General features: G+C 41.7%; 1 protein-coding gene across 3 annotated transcripts in view; it reads left to right on the forward strand.

The window, feature by feature from the left end:
• Nucleotides 1-19132, forward strand: part of LCP1 (lymphocyte cytosolic protein 1) — an 82132-nt gene that overhangs the window by 36581 nt on the left and 26419 nt on the right. For all 3 annotated transcript variants that reach the window (XM_079903417.1, XM_079903419.1, XM_079903418.1), the window contains 7 exons: nt 9423-9511; nt 10100-10263; nt 10421-10550; nt 12453-12585; nt 14630-14711; nt 16550-16715; nt 18090-18232. In XM_079903417.1, the coding sequence (XP_079759543.1) occupies nt 9448-9511; nt 10100-10263; nt 10421-10550; nt 12453-12585; nt 14630-14711; nt 16550-16715; nt 18090-18232 (882 nt within the window). In that variant the 5' untranslated portion in view covers nt 9423-9447. The remainder of the gene's footprint in view (nt 1-9422; nt 9512-10099; nt 10264-10420; nt 10551-12452; nt 12586-14629; nt 14712-16549; nt 16716-18089; nt 18233-19132) is intronic.

Here is a 19132-nt window from a genome sequence, read left to right on the forward strand (position 1 = left end):
TCACCTTCCTAAACTGAAGCTCTGGCCCCTTTAAACACTAACTCCCCATTCCCCCCACCCCCGGCCCTTGGCATCTACCAATGTACTTTCTGACTCTATATGAATTTGACTATTCTAGGTACCTCGTATAAGTGGAATCAAATAGTGTTTGTCTGCACCTAATGTATATTGGAATGCACTTTTTTTTTTTTTTTTTTTTTTGTGGTATGCGGGCCTCTCACTGTTGTGGCCTCTCCCGTTGCGGAGCACAGGCTCCGGACGCGCAGGCTCAGTGGCCACGGCTCACGGGCCCAGCCGCTCCGCGGCATGTGGGATCCTCCCAGACCGGGGCACGAACCCGTGTCCCCTGCATCGGCAGGCGGGCTCCCAACCACTTGCGCCACCAGGGAAGCCCTGGAATGCACTTTTAAGGTTAACTTAATATATGTCCTGCAAACAGATTGTACCTTCTTTTTTTTCCCCCTGTGCTATACAGTAGGCCCTCACCAGCCATCTACTTCATACATAGTAGTGTACATGCGTCGATCCCAGTCTCCCAGTCCATCCTACCCGCCCTCCCACCCTGGTGTCCATACGTTCGTTCTCGATAGTAGACTTCTTAAGCCCTGTATACCGGTTGTTTATGGGTTTGTTTGTTCATGGCTACAACTGATTTCCTACGTACTTATACTGCGTGCCAGCCAGGAGGCAGTGCTGTGAGATGATCTCATATAGTTTGTGATCTCATAATCTGCTGGAAGAAATGGAGATGTGGACATGGGGGTCTGAACCAGAGCTCAGAGGAGGAAAGACTCCCAGAGCCCCACCCAACCAACAGAGGACAGAATGTCTGAACCCTTGCTGATCTCAGAACTCTAAGGGTGTCATTTTCATATCCATCTATGAATTTGGTGTTTTGTCTTAAGAACATTGTGCCTCAGTGTGAGTTATTTTAATGTGGTTTGCTTTTTGGTTGCTAAGAAATATCAGAGGTCCTTCCTGCAAAGTCAAAAATGAACGTACAGATGAATACAGAGGCCGTTCACCTTGCCTCGGTCATTGTAACCCTGAAGGTGCCAATAAGATATGTGTGTAGTATTGGGCACGTGTTGTTTGTAGCCCAGACCTGGATGCTGCCTGCTCAATACCTAGATTAAGTTCTCCTTCATGTGTAGGAAATATACATGAAATTATATTCATAAGATATTTGAAATCATGGGGGAATTATACTTTACCATATGTTGAGCAGGTCTTATTTAAAGAACAACATTCCCTCTTAGGTTTGAGAACTTATTATAAAGGAAAGAGGAGAAATAAGGAGCCTTGGACTCCAGTCCCAATGAGCTCGGTGACATTGGTCACATCCATTAACCTGGGTGTTATTTCACTCCTCTGTGACAGGAAGAGAGTGGCCAGATAGAAAATCTGGTGCCTTTACCTCTACATTCTGTGACTCTGTTTTTATTGTGTTATCATTTAAGGAACTTGACATAGATGCAGAAGATAGCAAAGGAAACTATTAAAGATTTGGAGAAAGCCTCCCAAAGCAGGTTAAAAGAATTTTTTTGAAGACCCAGCGGCTGTCACCAACGCACGTGACAGAATTTTTATGAATTGAGCAGCTTCTGTAATTCCCTCTGAGAATAGCCCAAGAGAGGGAGCTTTAATCGTATCAGAAAAGATTTAGGTTACAGGGTTGGGATATGAGACACCAGAGAGGTTGTAGGGTTTCCTTATTTGGATATTTTTGAGAAAATAGTAGATGGCTCTCTTTCTGGGGCAGTTTGCATGCAGTCTTGCCTAGAAACTAGGAGCGAGCGAACTGGAGCAGTGGGACTTAAGATGTACGCAGTGACATCCCAGAAAGCTGATCTCACGTGCCGTTCTGGAAACTTCCCTGCTCTGTGCTGAGCAGTCAAGCAGCTGAGCAGTGGGCATCTGCCTTGGTCAGTGAGGAGAATGCATGAGGACAGAGCTTTGCCTGCTGCTGAGGTAAGAGCAGGTGGGGCTGGGAGATGCTGGGTCCACTTCCGAGGAGGTATCTCCCCAGAAGCTGCTTCAGGCCATGGTCACAGCTCCTGATGGCCCCTGACCCTATTTCTAGGCTCATTTGAAATACACCTTACCCTGGCTCTAACTTGTACATAAACTTGTCAGCTAGTGAACAGACTTTTGGAACGTTTAACGTGGAAGGGACTTCATCTCTCAATTTACAAATGAGGAAACTGAGGCCCAGAGAGGTTAAGTGGAGTCTGACGTTACATAGACAGGTAGCATCCTGGGTCTCCCGACCCCCAGGCTCTCTCTTCTGCCCCCTGCTCGTTATTTTATTCTGATTTCCTTGGAGATGTCCATGTGTATAAATGATCTGATTACTTGTATTGCATGGGCTGATTGAGTTGTTTGATATTTTATTTTTTGAAAAGCTTCTGTGCTAATTTCTTACTCTTATCTGATCTCTTCCCTGCCCCTCCTCCCACCACTGCCCTGTGTTTAGCCTTTCCACCTGTTCATATTTGATCTTCAGAACCTCTTCACTCTATAACCATTTTGCAGTAAGTGAGCTGTAATCTCTGTGTTGCGTTTGAAACTTGATGTTTAACGGTGGGTGTCATGAAGCCCCAGTCTTCGTGGCCCCCTTGCTTGTAGCCCAGCAATCAGGGCAGTGCTTTGCACTTAGACTTCTAGGTGGAGTGAATGAATGAATGAATGACGTCTGATATTGAGGTAATGGTGTCACAGTGGATAATCAACTGGCCCATAATAATATTCAGCTTTTTGAAAAGATTATTTTCAAATAATCTTTGGGGTCCCCTGAGCTTTCAGTAGGGGAGGTCTGGATCTTAAGTCCTAGTGGCTGCATGTGAAATGAAGGGTCTAGACATGAACGCCAGGAATATCACTGTACAGCCCAGGGAAGGAGAGAGAGGCCAAGGCAATGAGGGTCTCCCCAACCCCAGCCTGGAGCATCCCCTTTGCTTGCAAGAGGTTTGCTCTGTGTCCCTTCCTTAATGGGGTTGGATAGCTTGGTAGAAAACAGACATCGGGGGGTGCTGGGGGAGAAAGCAGGGAGCTGGACACTCCTTGGTTGGGGACAGAGTAGGGCTCCGTGTGCCGTGCTAATACAGCTTCAGAAGCCCCTCAACTGAGTGATCAAACCACAGAGACCCCCAGAGAAACATCAGGTTTGGAGTAATCAGTGCTGCTGGCTTCCTTGGGGGGGTGTTTTCATCCCCTGAGATAGACAGCAAGCTGCTGAGCCTGTGCTGGGAATAGCCTTCCAGGAGTGCAGAGAGAATTCTCCCCTCTGCAGCAGCCTTGGGAGAATCAGTGTATCTGCAGGGAGAGAAAAGACAATCTCAAAGAGATTTTGACTTGACAGAAGAATTCATAGGAGCCCCCTTAAGTGGCCATCTGTATTTGAGGACATTTATAATTATTTGGTTCTTAAAAACAAAGGCACTTTTAAAATACATTTTGAGAATCGTCCCTTGTGTGAAAGTTTGGAATATCTGTATCCACAGAGAAATTGTATCCCCAGCATGCATAGTAAGCTGTCACCACCACCACCCCGCCTCTGCACAGTGTTCTACTTTGTAAAAGAAAGCGGACAGAATTAACTGAAAGCAAAACTCCTTCCTTATCTAACTGTAGTATGATAGCTTTTAAAAAACATTTATGGGGATTTTATTTGGCTTCGGAATCCTAAGTATTTTATGTTTCACTTCTTTAATCATCAGAGTCTAACGCTAAAGATTACGGGATTCATGATGTTCCAGATGACACGTTGTTTTGGGTTACTCACTACTCAGTGAGGTGTTCGGAAGTTGTACAATTTTCCCCTGGATACGTACTGAACTTAGGAGGTAAAGGTGGGAATGTGGGTCCTGAGTTTCCAGTTTTACTTTCCCCACTGTGTCAAGTTGCAGGAAAAGTAGGGCACATTCAAAATAGTCCCTTGGCAATGTGATGCCATGTTACAGATGCCACTCTGATCCTAGCAGTTATATAATTGGGTGTCAATCTATCGAATCAAAATACCAACCCACACAGTGTTACCTCCTTTCAGAAATGATGCCAGTTCAGGAGCCATTTCATTTTGCCAGGTCACCTTTTATCAACCTGTCTACTTCTTTTCATTATCAGTTAGGAAACTCCTCAGAGAAAATTCAGCTTACATTTTTACATTTATTTCAAAGAACGCATTTCCTTCTGTAAATTCTACAGCACTGTGCTCTATAGTAAACTCCTGCAGATTGTTTCTACATTCAGATTTCAGGGAACTTGAGTCAGGTACTTTTATTATAAGAAGTCATTCTCAGAAATTCTCTTTCACTACCCATCTGGAAAACACCAGCCTCCTTGAAACAGAGACTCAGAACTGGCTGACCTAAAGGAATGGACAGGTTTGGTGGCTTTTGCAGCTGGTGGTTATCTGATTTTCTTATGACTTTAAAAATAATCTTATTAAAAAGAACAACTGGTACTTTCTTTGGCCAAATGTCCTGGGATTTTATAATCATTGATTTAATAAATGTAAGTGCTTACAGAGAAACTAGCCAGACGTGACTTAGATGAATGATTTGAGATGTGTCTTCTTAGATTCATGACTTGGGCAGTGATTCAGAAATGGGGTTCCAAAATTCACCACTGATTTGCAAAAAACCTTAAGATGGTTCTTGGCGAGTCATAGTTAGATGATACAGTCATTGAAAAGGGCCACACTTACTGCAGAAGCGGTAGAGCAGAGCCCAAGAAACTGCTCACTCATGCCCTGAAAGGGACATGCCTTCCTCAGCCACTTCTTTTAAGCTCCAGATGGGAGTATCCAAAAGCCACAGCCCGTCCCATTACTGCAGCGACCTCTCTGGAGTCAGCTGCCAACACGGTGCCGGTAATTTGCAAACAAACCCTTGTCAATTCTCCTTAAGGATCTTAGTCATATTATAACCCAAACCATCAAACATGCGTGAATTAAAATGGGTGTTTTTTTCAGGTAAACATATTAATAGACTGTGTAAAGTACCTAATATTTGATTCTCGCCCCAGCCATGTCCTTCTTAGAAATGGTCTGATCCACATGTTTTTCCATCAGTTACCTCCTCTCCCTGCTTCTCTGCTTTGTGAAAATGCTGTCATTTGCACATTCCGTTCAATTAGTTAAAGAGTCTGTTCTCAGTTCTGGATCTTAATGGCCCTGTGAATGGTCAGTCCATCCTTTTCCTGCTCTGCTCTTTCAGCTCTGCATTTGCAAACCCTAGCCTGGCAGTGCTTTGAGGACTTGTACATAGACAAAGCATTTCATCTCATTGGACCTTAAATCTCTTTATTTATAAAATAAGGGAGTTGTACTAGATTATTTCTTAGCTTGCTCTGTCTCTAAAAGTTGGGTTGTGTTTCCAGGACTTACAGCTCACTCTGATGGTAAAAGAGATTCTCTCTCCATATCTATTTGTGTTTGGGTGCAACAAACAACAAACGGTATCAGAGTAATTTAGGCTGGTGAAGCCTTCTTCTCCAATTCACCTCTTAAATTAATTCAATCTATTCTCTTTTCCTTTAGCTATTAAATCACTGGAGGGTTTTGGACTTTTTTCATTTGAAGGCTGTCTCACTATTTGGCTTCTCCCAGTTGATCCTTCCCATTTATGTAAATCTCTTACAAAAATGTGGTTTACCAGATGCTCAAGGTTTTTCATCTTGTCCTACCTGCCATGGTTTAAAAATCACATCGTTTTAAAATAACCCTACTTTCCCTTCCTAGGTCTTTTATTTGAATGGGCCCTGCAATTTTTATTCTAAAATATTTTCTCTGCTTTTTTACTGTACCATGATCTTGAGATTTTCTTTCTTACCCAACACTGTAATTCTTTCCTTTCTTCCCTGGTCCTGCCCTTGATCCTTAAAATACAGTCTCATTCCCTGCCTTTACATATATTTCTCACCAGGGTCTCACAGTGCTCTCAAATCTAAAACTCTTACGTCAAAGGATAGGCCAAGTTTAGATTCGGAGATCCCATTCATTCTCTTTTTTTTTTTTTTTTTTTTTTTTGCGGTACGCGGGCCTCTCACTGTTGTGGCCTCTCCCGTTGCGGAGCACAGGCTCCGGACGCGCAGGCTCAGCGGCCATGGCTCATGGGCCTAGTCGCTCCGCGGCATGTGGAATCTTCCCGGACCGGGGCACGAACCCGTGTCCCCTGCATCAGCAGGCGGACTCTCAACCACTGCGCCACCAGGGAAGTCCCAAGCTTTGATTTCTTAACACGTGAAAGCAATAGCTTCCTGAGCTAGAACACCTGAATAGAGACTTCATATTATAGTTTTTTTAATCTCCCATAAGCTAGGCATGTTATATACTTAATGAATAATTGCTGAATGAATGAATGAATGGGTGGATGGAATGAGTGTCTAACAGAAATGCAAAGCAACGTAAATAGACAGCATGGGAGAGGAGAAAAGACTTGAGAACTGGAATCTTGCTGCTCCTCTACCTGGCTGTGTGATCTGAAAGATGAATCTTCTCTGAGTTTCTGGTTCCTGCTCTATAAAGTAGGGCTACATGTACCTATGCCATCAGCCTTCCTTGAGCAACATTATAAGAAACATAAAACTTGCGTTTACTACATCCCACAAGTGTCCTCTTCTCCAGGCCTAGGTGAAGACATTGCTCTCAGACCTCAGTTCTCCTGCCCTAAGAAGAGTGGTTTGTCTTAGGTAAATAGAGTGAATTATGTAACGGATACGTCCTTTCTTCATTGAGCATCTCTAGAACTCAGAGCTAGATTTTCAGCGTACTTCTAGCAAAACGTTCAGTCCTGACCATGTGTTTGAAATATGCAAACTCTTGCTTGCTGTCCTCTTATTTCACCTAAGCTAATTACTCCTTCTCCCTGATCACATGATTTTATTGGTTTACTTCTTAGGTTTGGTTAGATCTTTGTAACTGGGCTCAGATTGTTTTCGGAACAAGGCTTGATTTAAAAAAAAAAAAGAAAGGAAACAAACAAAAAAAAAAGAAAGAAAAGAAGGAAGGAAAGAAGAAAGGAGGGAAGCGGGGGAGGGAGAGAGACAGAGAAACAGACAGACAAAAAAGGAAGGAAAGGAAGTGAAGGCAAGAAAGTCAGAAAGCCAGTAGCTGCCTCTTGAGGGTTATTGGGATGTGTGAGACTGTGTCTCCTTACACAGTTAAGCCCTCGACAGTTTCTGCCTTCCATCAGAGAAGCCAATGGACCAGTACATTTTTAGATATAAGGTAAATAATAATACAATAAATCTTTATTGATAATAAAAGATATTTTTAAAGGAATTGAAATAATAACAATATATGTAATTCCACGATTTTAAAATCATGCTCCCTGGAATTCCCACCATGCATAGATGACAAGGAGAAGGAGGTGGGATAGTGGAGGTAAGGTGACCTTCAGGGTCTTTTTCAACCAAAGGCTTTCAGAGTTGTTTTTTTTTTTTAAATTGAAGTATAGTTGATTTACAATGTTGTATTAGTTTCAGATGTACAGCAAAGTGATTCAGTTATACATATATAAATATCTATTCTTTTTCAGATTCTTTTCCATTAGAGGTTATTGCAAGATACTGAATATAGTTCCCTGTGCTATACAATAGGTCCTTGTTGTTTATCTATTTTATATATAGTAGTGTGTATCAGTTAATCCCAAACTCCTAATTTATCCCTCCCCAGAGTTATTTTTATTTGTTCGCTGTTATTTACATGTAAGGTTTCTATTCACAGAGGGTTGCTTAGGAAAACAAAAGTTTGAAACTACTGATACACGTGATAAATGGTATGTGGCAGGATAGTGAGTTGGTGGATAATGGATGAGGACTTGCAAAATTGAGCATAACGCATTTCTGGCCAACAGGTTTAAGTGCTGAAACTGTTCCCTTTCATGTGTGGTTGTTCATTGTCACTGAGAACAAGTACAGCACTATAAAATGATGTGCAAATATAGAAAAGGAAATCCATTTAAAACAGTATCCAGGGCTTCCCTGGTGGCGCAGTGGTTGAGAGTCCGCCTGCCGATGCAGGGGACGCGGGTTCGTGCCCCGGTCCGGGAAGATCCCACATGCCGCGGAGCGGCTGGGTCCGTGAGCCGTGGCCGCTGAGCCTGCGCGTCCGGAGCCAGTGCTCCGTAACGGGAGAGGCCACAGCAGAGAGAGGCCCGCGTACCGCAAAAACAAAAAACAACAACAACAAAAAAAAACAGTATCCAGTCACAAATTTTAAATATTTTTAAAAATCAGTAATTTCACGAAAATTCCCCAAATATAATTATGCATAGAAGTACCCCTTCTCCCACACTCTCACCCCACTTATCCCTTCCCCACCAGGAAATCCTATAAGCTTTAATGGAACTCCTATTTGAAACATGGGCGTGTGAATTAGCTAGAGGCAAGAATATAATCCATTTTCTGTTGCATTCTCTTTCTCCCCACTAGAGGGCAGCCGTAAGGCACAGGGAAAGGGAAAATACTCAGGCATTAGCATTGTTTCTCAGCCAACACTAGCCTTTCTGAGAACACCTAAAAAGTCCCTCAAATTCCCATATATGAATGATTAGTGAGTCAGATTCCCTTCCTCTTTTCTTAAATATTTAGAGAACTTTGATAACTCCCTTTGAAGTTATAAAATTTATCTGTTGGCTTGGCCAAACCTATTCATTTGCAGTATGAACGTGAAGATATCTCTTAAAAAGACATTTATATAAAAGTTGTGTTTTGGTTGTATATTTCTGTGTTTCAGACTACTCCAAAATGTGATTTTAAACAACCATCATTTTACCATCTCTCAGTTCTGTTGGTTTCAGAATTCTGGGCAATTCTGCTTCATGTGATGTTGGCTGAGCTTGTGTTCATCCGGGGGCTCAAGTGGGCTGGAATGTCCAAAATGGCCCACTCCGCTGGCTGGTAGCTGATGCTGGCTGTCGGCTGGGGGGCACAGCAGGGACTGTTAACCAGAGCATCCAGTTTTCATACTTCATGTGGCTTCTTCCTGTGACTTAGACATCTCACAGCACAGCAGTTATGTTCCAAGAGGGAACAGCCCAAGGATGAGCATTCCAGAAGGAGGGAGAATTCCAAAAGGCAGGAAGCAGAAGTTTCCAGCCCCAGACATGGCTTCTCCAGCCTTCTAAATGGTCAAAGCAGTCGCAGGATCAGCCCAGATTCAAGGAGAGGGAAATAAACTCCATCTCCTGATGTGAGGAGAGAATCAAAGGGAGGAGAGAGACTGGTGCAGACCATCTTTGGAGACCACCACAATGAGGGTTAAGAAAAAGGCTATTTCTTACATTTTGGGAAGATAATTATAAGTCATGATGGATGCAGAGGAATATTTCTTTACTTAATAAATGAGAATTGCTTCTCAGTGTTGTATTTTAAGAAGATACACATCAACCACTCCCTATGTTGTCCCCTCTCTGCAGATCTGTTGCCTAAAGCAATAAAAAAATGGCCAGAGGATCGGTATCTGATGAAGAAATGATGGAGCTCAGAGAAGCTTTTGCCAAAGTTGGTAAGTAAACCTGATACCTCAAGTCACACAATTCTCTTCTTTTTTAGTAGCTTTAGGACAGATGCGGTGACTGGTAACATGAGCAAAATAGCAGAAGGGACAGGAATACAGTGGTATTGGTTAGAGGAGCTGGGAAACATTTTTGAAAGCTGTTCTTCAAGAAGATTACTTCTTTCTCTATCTAAACATGGAATATGGGCCCTTTGTCATGGCCAACTAAGTCTCATCTTTCATGGCTTGTCTGCTTTCTTTGGTTTCCTTTGTTTTCCTAGTATTCCATACTTATTCTTACTCTGTAGCCCCAAACCTGTGATTTATTTTCGCATCTGTTTCTATGAGAGTCTCTTCAGATTCAGCTGTCAGAACCTCTGTTTTGAAATTATGACTCTTGGATGTTGGAAGTGATGCTAATGCCCATATCCAATAGCAACCGGCCTCTTGTGAGATTCTGACTTTGCATGGGGTCAGGCCACAACCCCTGAATGACTGCCTCTCCTGCCCGCTCCCCTCCAATCCAGCCTACTCTCACCTCTCTTCATGCTGTGACCCAAATCGCCCCAAACCTTCAGCTCCCCGTTTGCCTTACAGATTCTGATGGCAATGGGTACATCACCTGCAATGAGCTGAATGATTTGTTCAAGGCTGCCTGCTTGCCTCTGCCTGGGTACAGAGTGAGAGAAATTATAGAAAACATGATGGCTACAGGTGACCTGGACAAGGATGGGAAGATCAGCTTTGATGAGTTTATCAAGGTGAGATCCAAGGAGATGCATTTGAAATGTGGGAATTCAATTCAGAAAACGTCCAGAAATACATTCCTACCCTCCTTGCTTCAACATTGCTTATTCTTTCCTTTATGGTTTTCTCAATCACAGATGGGGTTTCTAAAGATAAATTATGTTTTTGCAGGTTTTTCTTGGCCTGAAAAGCACAGACGTTGCCAAGACCTTTAGAAAAGCAATCAATAAGAAGGAAGGGATTTGTGCGATCGGGGGTACTTCAGAGCAATCTAGTGTTGGGACCCAACACTCCTATTCAGGTATGTGTACCAGTGTGGGGCGGGGAAGCTGAGGTGGAGAGAGTGTTGGGATGAGCTGAGGGCGGAGGGAGACAGAACCACGTCAGAAGGATCCACGTCTTCTAGGGTTACAGATTCCAAACTCAGTATTCAAACCTAAGGGGTACAAAGAAAGACAGATGTCAACATGAGTTTATTGACTACTGCCTATTTTCCCATGTATAAGTAGGCCAGCAGTTCTGGCTCCAGGTAGGGTCCGATACCAGATAATCTCATCAGCCTTTAAAAAGTACATTAAAGGCTGCAAAAATTCCTTTGTAAATCTTCTGGAGAAAAAGAGCTGCTCAAGCTTCTACCTCCAAAATGCCTGCTGAGCAGTCAAAAACAAGCCCTGTTTTCATTGATTTGAAGGAAAGTTGTATATTTATTCTGAAGGCTGCCATCCAGCAGCCTTCTCGGAAACTTCTCCGGAACAGTACAGTAATCCAATAATTCCCAAACTGAGGTCTCCAAAACATTAGTTGATCTTAAAGATCAGCTCATGGTTAAGCACGATTCTTAATTGCGAAGAAAATTTCACAGCCTCTTACTACGTAAACGTGCGTTAGGAATCTCCAAGTCAATAAAATGCTGTGCGATGTTTCCCAAACTTGTGTGACTTAGGATTCTTCTGAGGGACTCTTTTTTTCAGTGACATGCAATTTGGGAAACACGGTGCTGGGCTGTAAGGCATAACTTGAGGCTTTATTAACATCTCTAAAATCAACTTCTGGCAGCTTTACTGATAGGAAAGAAATAACGTATCACAAATGATTTCATTTCATAGCAATTTCATTATACAGTTTTCCCCTGCTACCTGAAAGTAGAGTGCTCCTATGAAACCTTTCATAAACTGAAATGGCGTAAAGCAAAGAAGCAGTTACCTTAGGACATACCTTGCTAATGGAATGCACAGAATAAGTTGAGATGAGACAGATGCTCACAGACACAGTTCAAAACAATGGCCGCTCGATGCTGAGGTGCGGAGTGTAGTTCCCCGGGAAGGAGCTGGGCAGGGCCACTCTCCCTGCTAGGGGTGCCCACCGCCTCTGTAAAACAAACACTGCAAAACAAACACGGAGAGCTATTTTTACTTTTAACCTTTTCTCGTAAAAGCAAAAATCCTCTTCGGATTTCTTTTGGTTAACGGAAACAGGTACTAATGTAGCTCTTTTGGCGTACAGCAAGTTTCAAAAAGTGGGGTTACCTGTAATTGTATAAAGAAGCTCAGAGATATTGCAGAGATCGCCTGTGATCATCCCACATTTACATCAGCAGAGCTAGAGCTAAGCATTAAACCACATTCACATTTAAATTGTATATAAATATAAATAAACATTTAATTATTTATATATATTTACATGTATAAAATACAGATATGTATATATTTACTTCTTTTTAAAAAAGATATGTCTTTATTTTTTTAATATTTATTTATTTGGTTGTGCCGGGTCTTAGTTGCCGCAGGTGGGCTCCTTAGTTGTGGCACATGGGCTCCTTAGTTGTGGCATGCGTGTGGGATCTAGTTCCCTGACCAGGTATTGAACCTGGGCCCCCTGCATTGGGAGCGCGGAGTCTTAACCACGGTGCCACCAGGGAAGTCCCTATATATTTACCTCTAAATATAATATATTTGCATATATGTACCTTCTAAATCTGCTTGCTATATATATGTTTTATGATTGGAGTGAACAGAGATTCTGTGCCTATTTCCCCAATCATTTGAGATTTTTAAATGTCAATAAATGTGAGATGATAGGATAATGGATAAGATTAGCCGCACAATGTCTCTCCTGGGCACAAGAATCTAAGATCCATGTGTATAATTTTGTTTGTATCAGATTTTCACTTTGCAAATAAGTCATATTAATCATTTACTTGCAGAGGAAGAGAAGTATGCCTTTGTCAACTGGATAAACATAGCGCTGGAAAGTGACCCCGACTGTCGGCATGTCATCCCAATGAATCCAAACACCAATGATCTCTTCAGCGCTGTTGGAGATGGCATTGTGCTTTGGTAAATAACACAACCTTCTTGGCTTCCGAAGGTTTCCCTAGAATTTTCTGGAATACCAGCAATTCACTGCATTTATCTTTAGGCTCACTTCCTCTGGTGCTCAGCTGGATCTGAAATGCTTTTCCAGACTTCCACGTGGCAGGTTCAGGAGAGCAAACTGCTTTCAAAAGCAGCTTATAATGAGACATGTAAAACTACCATCACTTGGGTGGGGGAGAGGTATGCACAGCACAGAGACAAACATGAACATAGAGATAGAGTAACACAAGGTCAAAATCAATTATTTTTGGACTATATGTCATTTTGCTTCATCTGAGCATGGCCTGCTGTGAGAGTACATTGAATGACAGAATTGAATGATAATAGCAGCATGATAATTGAAGCATCCAATGCAAATCCTCAAGCAAAAGAACTATTATGTTGAACTACTATTATGAACTAAATATATGTTGTGTGAAAAAAAAAAAGAACTATTGAGTGGTGCACAAATGCTGCAGGCGCCTGGAAAAGGAGGGATGTATTCTATGCATGGGAGCCCTCTCAGCACGGTTGGGCAACGCAGGATGGTGCCTTTGAAGATGCCTCTGTGGCTCTTGCTTTGGCAGCCTCTCTGTCATTGTAAGATGTGGCATGAATGAGGAGGCTTGAAAGGCCCGATCTCAGGTGGGCTCGGAAATTGAAGGGAAAGATGTGTGGGCAAGACTTTGAGCCTCCTACCCCTCCTCTGCTCTGACCAGAGCAATTCCACTCTCGGTATTTTGTTTATTAGAGCTCACCATGAGATTTTATTTTTCAAAAGTTCAACGGCTGAAAAAAGACATCAGAAACCTAACCTGCATGTTCAGGTCCTGACTCTTTAGGTCCTGACTCTTTAAGACCACCCCCTGGTCTTCCCTCAATCTCTTTCTAGTTGTACCTCCCAAGACCCCCATGACTCAGGTACCCAGCCCAGGGCACGAGTGAAGGGTTGTAGGAATGATTGGATGCTTCATCAACCATACTCACTCTTCCCCATACACGCCCTGCTTACAACTTGTGACTCTGGCTTTGCCTTTTATTTTCCTTTTTAAGAATGTCCTTCCCCACCCTCTCCTCCTACACAAATCCATTTACTGTAAACCTCCTACCAATCTCTCCCTTCACTGAATTCTTAAAGCACATACTGTTTGTAGTACTTTGGGAACCATTATAATGTTCTGCTTTGGACTGTTATGTAAATTTTCATATCCATATATTTTGTCTCTGTAATTTGACTCTAAGCTTTTCAAGGGCAGGGATAGCGTATACTTTTTTAAGCCACCCCTCTCTCCTACTGTTTCCCAGAGCTTCTAGTTCACTAGAGTTTCATATTTTTCAAATAATGATTTAGGGGTTTGTTTTGCCTAAATTGCAATAAAGTGCCTTTTATTTAAATATATGTACACACACACACACACACACACACACACACACACAGAGCAAAGTTGTGGAAATACATCTTTAAGCATCTATATGCCTAAAAATTGTTAGAAAAAAAGTTAATGTTGATTTCTCTTATTAAAAAAAGAAATAGTCACTTTCAAGTTTATTATTCTTTGATTTTGTTGTTGTTCCTTTGGATTTTTTCCCAACTTCCTTTCTCTAAATAAGATGGAAGTGACCTAAGGAAATTTATTTTTAATGACCCATTGGAGGTTAAACCAAAGCTAAGTGGGTAAAATAAGTTTTTCATAAATAATAGCTGTTTATTTTGGATGTCTGACCAATGTATTAGATACTTAAGTGGGAGACATTGCTAAAGTACTGATACTATAATGCCTACAGGAGAATATAAAACATTTTATTATATGATCAGTTGAAGGTATAGAGTTTGACCAGCTGTCAAATAGAAATTTAGACATTGTATAAGCTCAGAAGTGTATAGATAATCTTTTATATAGTGGAGCAATTTTCATGGCTAACGATGTTGCTGTCCTCTTTGCTTATGGCATTGCTAGAATTTAAACTCAGTGTCACTGGGCTCTTTTATTTAGAAGCCTGCTTTATTTAATTGTTTCTCTTTCAGTAAAATGATCAACCTATCAGTGCCGGACACAATTGATGAAAGAACAATCAACAAAAAGAAACTCACCCCTTTCACCATTCAGGTGTGTCTTCCCTGTGTTACCTTAATGTAGGATTGTGCTTTGAAGAAATGAGTCGCCGTGACTGCTGAGTCAGCCTTTTTCAGGCGCTCAGACATTATTTCCAAAGCCCAGGCTTTGGGCTGGTGATCTGTCATGACTAGTAGGGAGAGGGGGACACATTTCTATTTTGTCTTGTATTAATATAGTTGGGGGGTGAGGGAAGTTAGTGAGTATTAGTAGTTGGGGCAGACTTTGTTCTGGCCACGTATGAATAAAATTCACATCGGCTAAAATTTAACTCAAACTTTCCCTGGCAATTTATCTCGGAGCTGATGCCAACTACACAATATTTTATCTGAAAAGATTAGCCTTTCTAAGAAGTGAGGGGGTAAAAAAAGAGAAGTGCTCTGGCAGCCTTCACGGTGTTATTGGCCACAGACACCCATGTGATAAATATAACTTGCTTTTATGCCTTCAGTTTGTCGATTAACTGGAACAGTGACCGGTAGTAAGTAAGCTGCATTTCTGTCTTATGTTCCAGCATTTTAACATTATTGTAATCTTTTGCTCAGAAACCACATCTCACTTCTTAAATCCTGAGCAATATATTATGTCCTGTTTGGATTTAAGCAACCCTGTGTTCCTAAAAAATGGAAGCCGTGATCAAAGCAAGAGCTATGATTAAACGTACATGAAGGCACTTAACGTCATATATAATCTTGATGTTAAATTTTAGTCTTGGCCGTAAGTGGACGTGATATTTTTTACTTGTCATTTTGAGCTCTACATTAGGGTAAAAACCCAGTTTTCTTCTGATAATCCCCTTCCCAATTCACTGGTGGCCTGTGTTTTGTTTTTAATCTGTCATAAAAACAAGTTCTGTACATCTTTGACTCTGATATCTCCTTCTTTGTGGACTCAAAAATAATAGTAGAGTTGACCCTTGAACCATGGGGGGAAGGGGGTGTGTCAGCCCTCCGCTCGGTCCAAAATCCAAATATAATTTACAGTCTGCCCTTCCTGTACTTGGTTCCTCCATAACCACGGTTCTGCGTCCATGGTGTCAACCAACCGTGGATCATGTAGTACTGTAGTATTTACTATCGGTAAAATCCTACATGTAAGTGGATCCAGCAGTTCAAACCTGTGTTGTTCAAGGATCAACTGTAGAAAGACCCTGGACTGCAAATTTCACTGACCCTATCCCAACTGTATATGAGTTACCTTACATACATTGTTGTTAGTTATAAGAACATATAATCTGTATGCATGTGGATATGCGTGTGTGTGTTTGTGTGTGTGTACTCAAGGTCCCTAGATATTATAGATAATCAATAAATTGTCCTAGTAAAAACCGCTCTGTCTTTTCTAGGAATTTCATTTGAATCTTTTTCATTCCTTCAATATCCAATCTGAATGTCAAAAAGATATTTTGTTACTCTCTTTCATGACCTTGATTTACATCAACAACTGGGTTATTGACAATAGCTAGTCACAAGACAGTGACCGCCCTCAAATGTGCCCCTTCATTGCTGGCTGATGGAGATGCTGAGAGCAGAGGTTCCATCAGAGAGCAGTATGGAAAGAGAAGACTGGTTAGTTTCATCGGGACCAGGATGAGCCTTCAGCTCAGGGCTCTGGCTTGATGGACTACGCCACTGCCTGAGCCCAGCGTCTGGTTACTGGATTTTACTCCAGTAAAATCCAGGTGTTACTCCCTGCTTTTTTTCAGTGTTAAAAATCTAGTGAAGACAATGCCTATGAACTTTCTAGAAGCAAAACGTTGCTGCTGCCGATCAAGGATGATCATTTGGCAGCTGCAAAGTCAAAAACAAACTTGCATACTTTTTCCCCTTCAGGAGAATCTGAACCTGGCTCTGAACTCTGCCTCAGCCATCGGCTGCCACGTGGTTAATATCGGGGCTGAGGACTTAAAGGAGGGGAAGCCTTACCTGGTCCTGGGACTGCTGTGGCAGGTCATCAAGATTGGGTTATTTGCCGACATTGAACTCAGCAGAAACGAAGGTACCAGCAAAGCCTCCGACGTTAATAACGGCATGACTTTTTGTTAGTGCGTGTGTTGGGGGCTGTGAGAGGAAGATGTCAGGAGTTGTCAAACTCAGAATCCTCAGTTTTTGAAACTACAGTTATATCCAATCCATTGTATTAATGTAACACATTCTATCCACACTGCCCAGACTTTTTAAAACAATGGAGCAAAAGCTTTTTTAAGACCACAGACTACTAATAAGGCTTGTTTAGAACCTAGAGCTCAGTCTAGCTGTCTGGGACCCCAACCTCAAGGGCTTTTCTGAGCTCACTTTGCCTTTAGACGCTTTGTAACAAATTAGGCTAATTTAAACTTGGATTTTACAAAGTGATTCACATTCGTATACTGCAGTGATAGCACCAGAGTAGAAACTCAGTCTCTTTCTTACCAAGATTATAGGAAATTACATTTAGAGTTCCAGAGTTCTCAACTGAGTATTTGTAGCTGTCATTCTTATCCCACCTGCTGTCAGCGTCCTAAGCATTTAAACAATTCAACCTGTCCTTTAGACAGTAATAGTAGACCTTGATAAATATACACAACACACTGTTACCTTTCATTTTTCCTGTACAGATCCTAGTAATATGAAATCTGTAGCCAAATTCTAACCTTATATATATATATATATATATATATATATATTATATATATATATATATATATGTAATTTACGTGTCCAAATCAAAGTAACCAGTGAAGAATCCTGGGGTACCATTTGAAAACCAGTATGTTAAACAGAATATAAAGAAGAAACAAGCAAATAGGGAACTTAGAACACATTAGAAAGAATATTGATTTGCAAATAATGACCTCAGCTAAATGTAAACCTTCTAGCTGAGCAAAAATGACTTAATTCATCTGGGAAACAGAGGAAAGAGTTAATTACACTTTCTGAGATGCTATAATTATGCAGGTAAGCATTTGAAATATAAAACACCTATGGGAATAAACAAGAGGACATTGTCATGATTATGAAATAGATCTCTTAAAAGCAAAAATGTCATATCATATCAAACGTGCTCTGACAGACCCCGCAGAGTATTCTGAGTCGATAGTCTGGGTTATTTCCACGGCTCTGCTCCTGTGTTCTGAGGCATAGCACTGATATTCATTGGTGCCCTGTCTTCTCCACCCGAAAAATGGGGATAATAACTAGGCTTACAATACCTTACACCTCTTTTTAGGGAATAATAATAAAGTGTTTATTCCATGGGAGAGGCTATATGTCCCTCTATCCCAGAGAGATAACGTGGTATCTTTGACTTCCCAGCAGGGCTTAGTTTAATTTATAACTAATCCCCCCAAATATCCCCTGCATTTATTTTTCTTCGGTTGTTGCTCCTCTTCAGCACTGGCCGCTCTTTTGAGAGAAGGGGAGAGTCTGGAGGATATGATGAAACTCTCCCCTGAGGAGCTCCTGCTGAGATGGGCTAATTACCACCTGGAAAACGCAGGCTGCAGCAAAATCAACAACTTCAGCAGTGACATCAAGGTAGGAGGAGGGTACTTTGTACACGACTAACCACAGGGGTGAAGGGAACTGGGGCATTAACAGAGAAGAGACAAAGATAAAGACAAAGGGGCTTCATCTCTTCAGAAGTTCTGGCATTAGTTAGAGTGGCCGGTGCTGTTTCGGGGCCCATGCTGTTCTCGAGTCCATGTGCAGCTCCAGCTCAGGGCCACATGCAGACCTGACCAAGGAAGGCCCTAGCAACCATACCACATCAAACGAGATGGGTGTCCCCTGGAGTTTCAACATCAGAACGTAGAGGGATGAGGGTGAGTTAGAGGAAGAGCAAGAGGTAAGACTGATTTTTAGGTAAAGAGAGTCTGTGTAGGATTCTAATGTCTTTCTGATTTTATCAACGGGAGCATCAGATGGGGATTCCTTTAAAAAAAATTAAACCAAGATTACTCTTCTAATTATCCTAATCATAGCAAACAGTATGTACTGCATGCCAGGCACTGTTCTAACTGCTTTATGCATGTATTGACTCATTTAATCCTCACAACAGATCTTTGAGATAAGGATTATTATTTGCTCATTTTGCAGATAAGGAAACCGAGGTAAAGAGAATATAAGTAACTTGCTCGAGTTCACATAGCTGGGGGAGTGGGGTCAGGACTCAAACTGAGCAGTTGACCTCCATGATACTTGACCACCATACATACTGCTCCTCTAAAACAATTCGTAAATTTCTTGAAAGCTTTTTATTTGTAGAAACCAGAGTGATGTTTAAAGATAATGATTCTGGAAACCATCTGCAATGAGAATTAACCCCAGAAATCGTAGAAGACACAGTTAGTCCTACAACAGCGATCCAAAGGGGGAAAGGCTGAGGGAAGCATGCACTGTAGTTTTCAAGTTTGTGAAAAGTTCCATGCCAAGGTG

This window comes from Stenella coeruleoalba (assembly GCF_951394435.1).
Source record: "Stenella coeruleoalba genome assembly, chromosome: 18".
Taxonomy (NCBI): domain Eukaryota; kingdom Metazoa; phylum Chordata; class Mammalia; order Artiodactyla; family Delphinidae; genus Stenella; species Stenella coeruleoalba.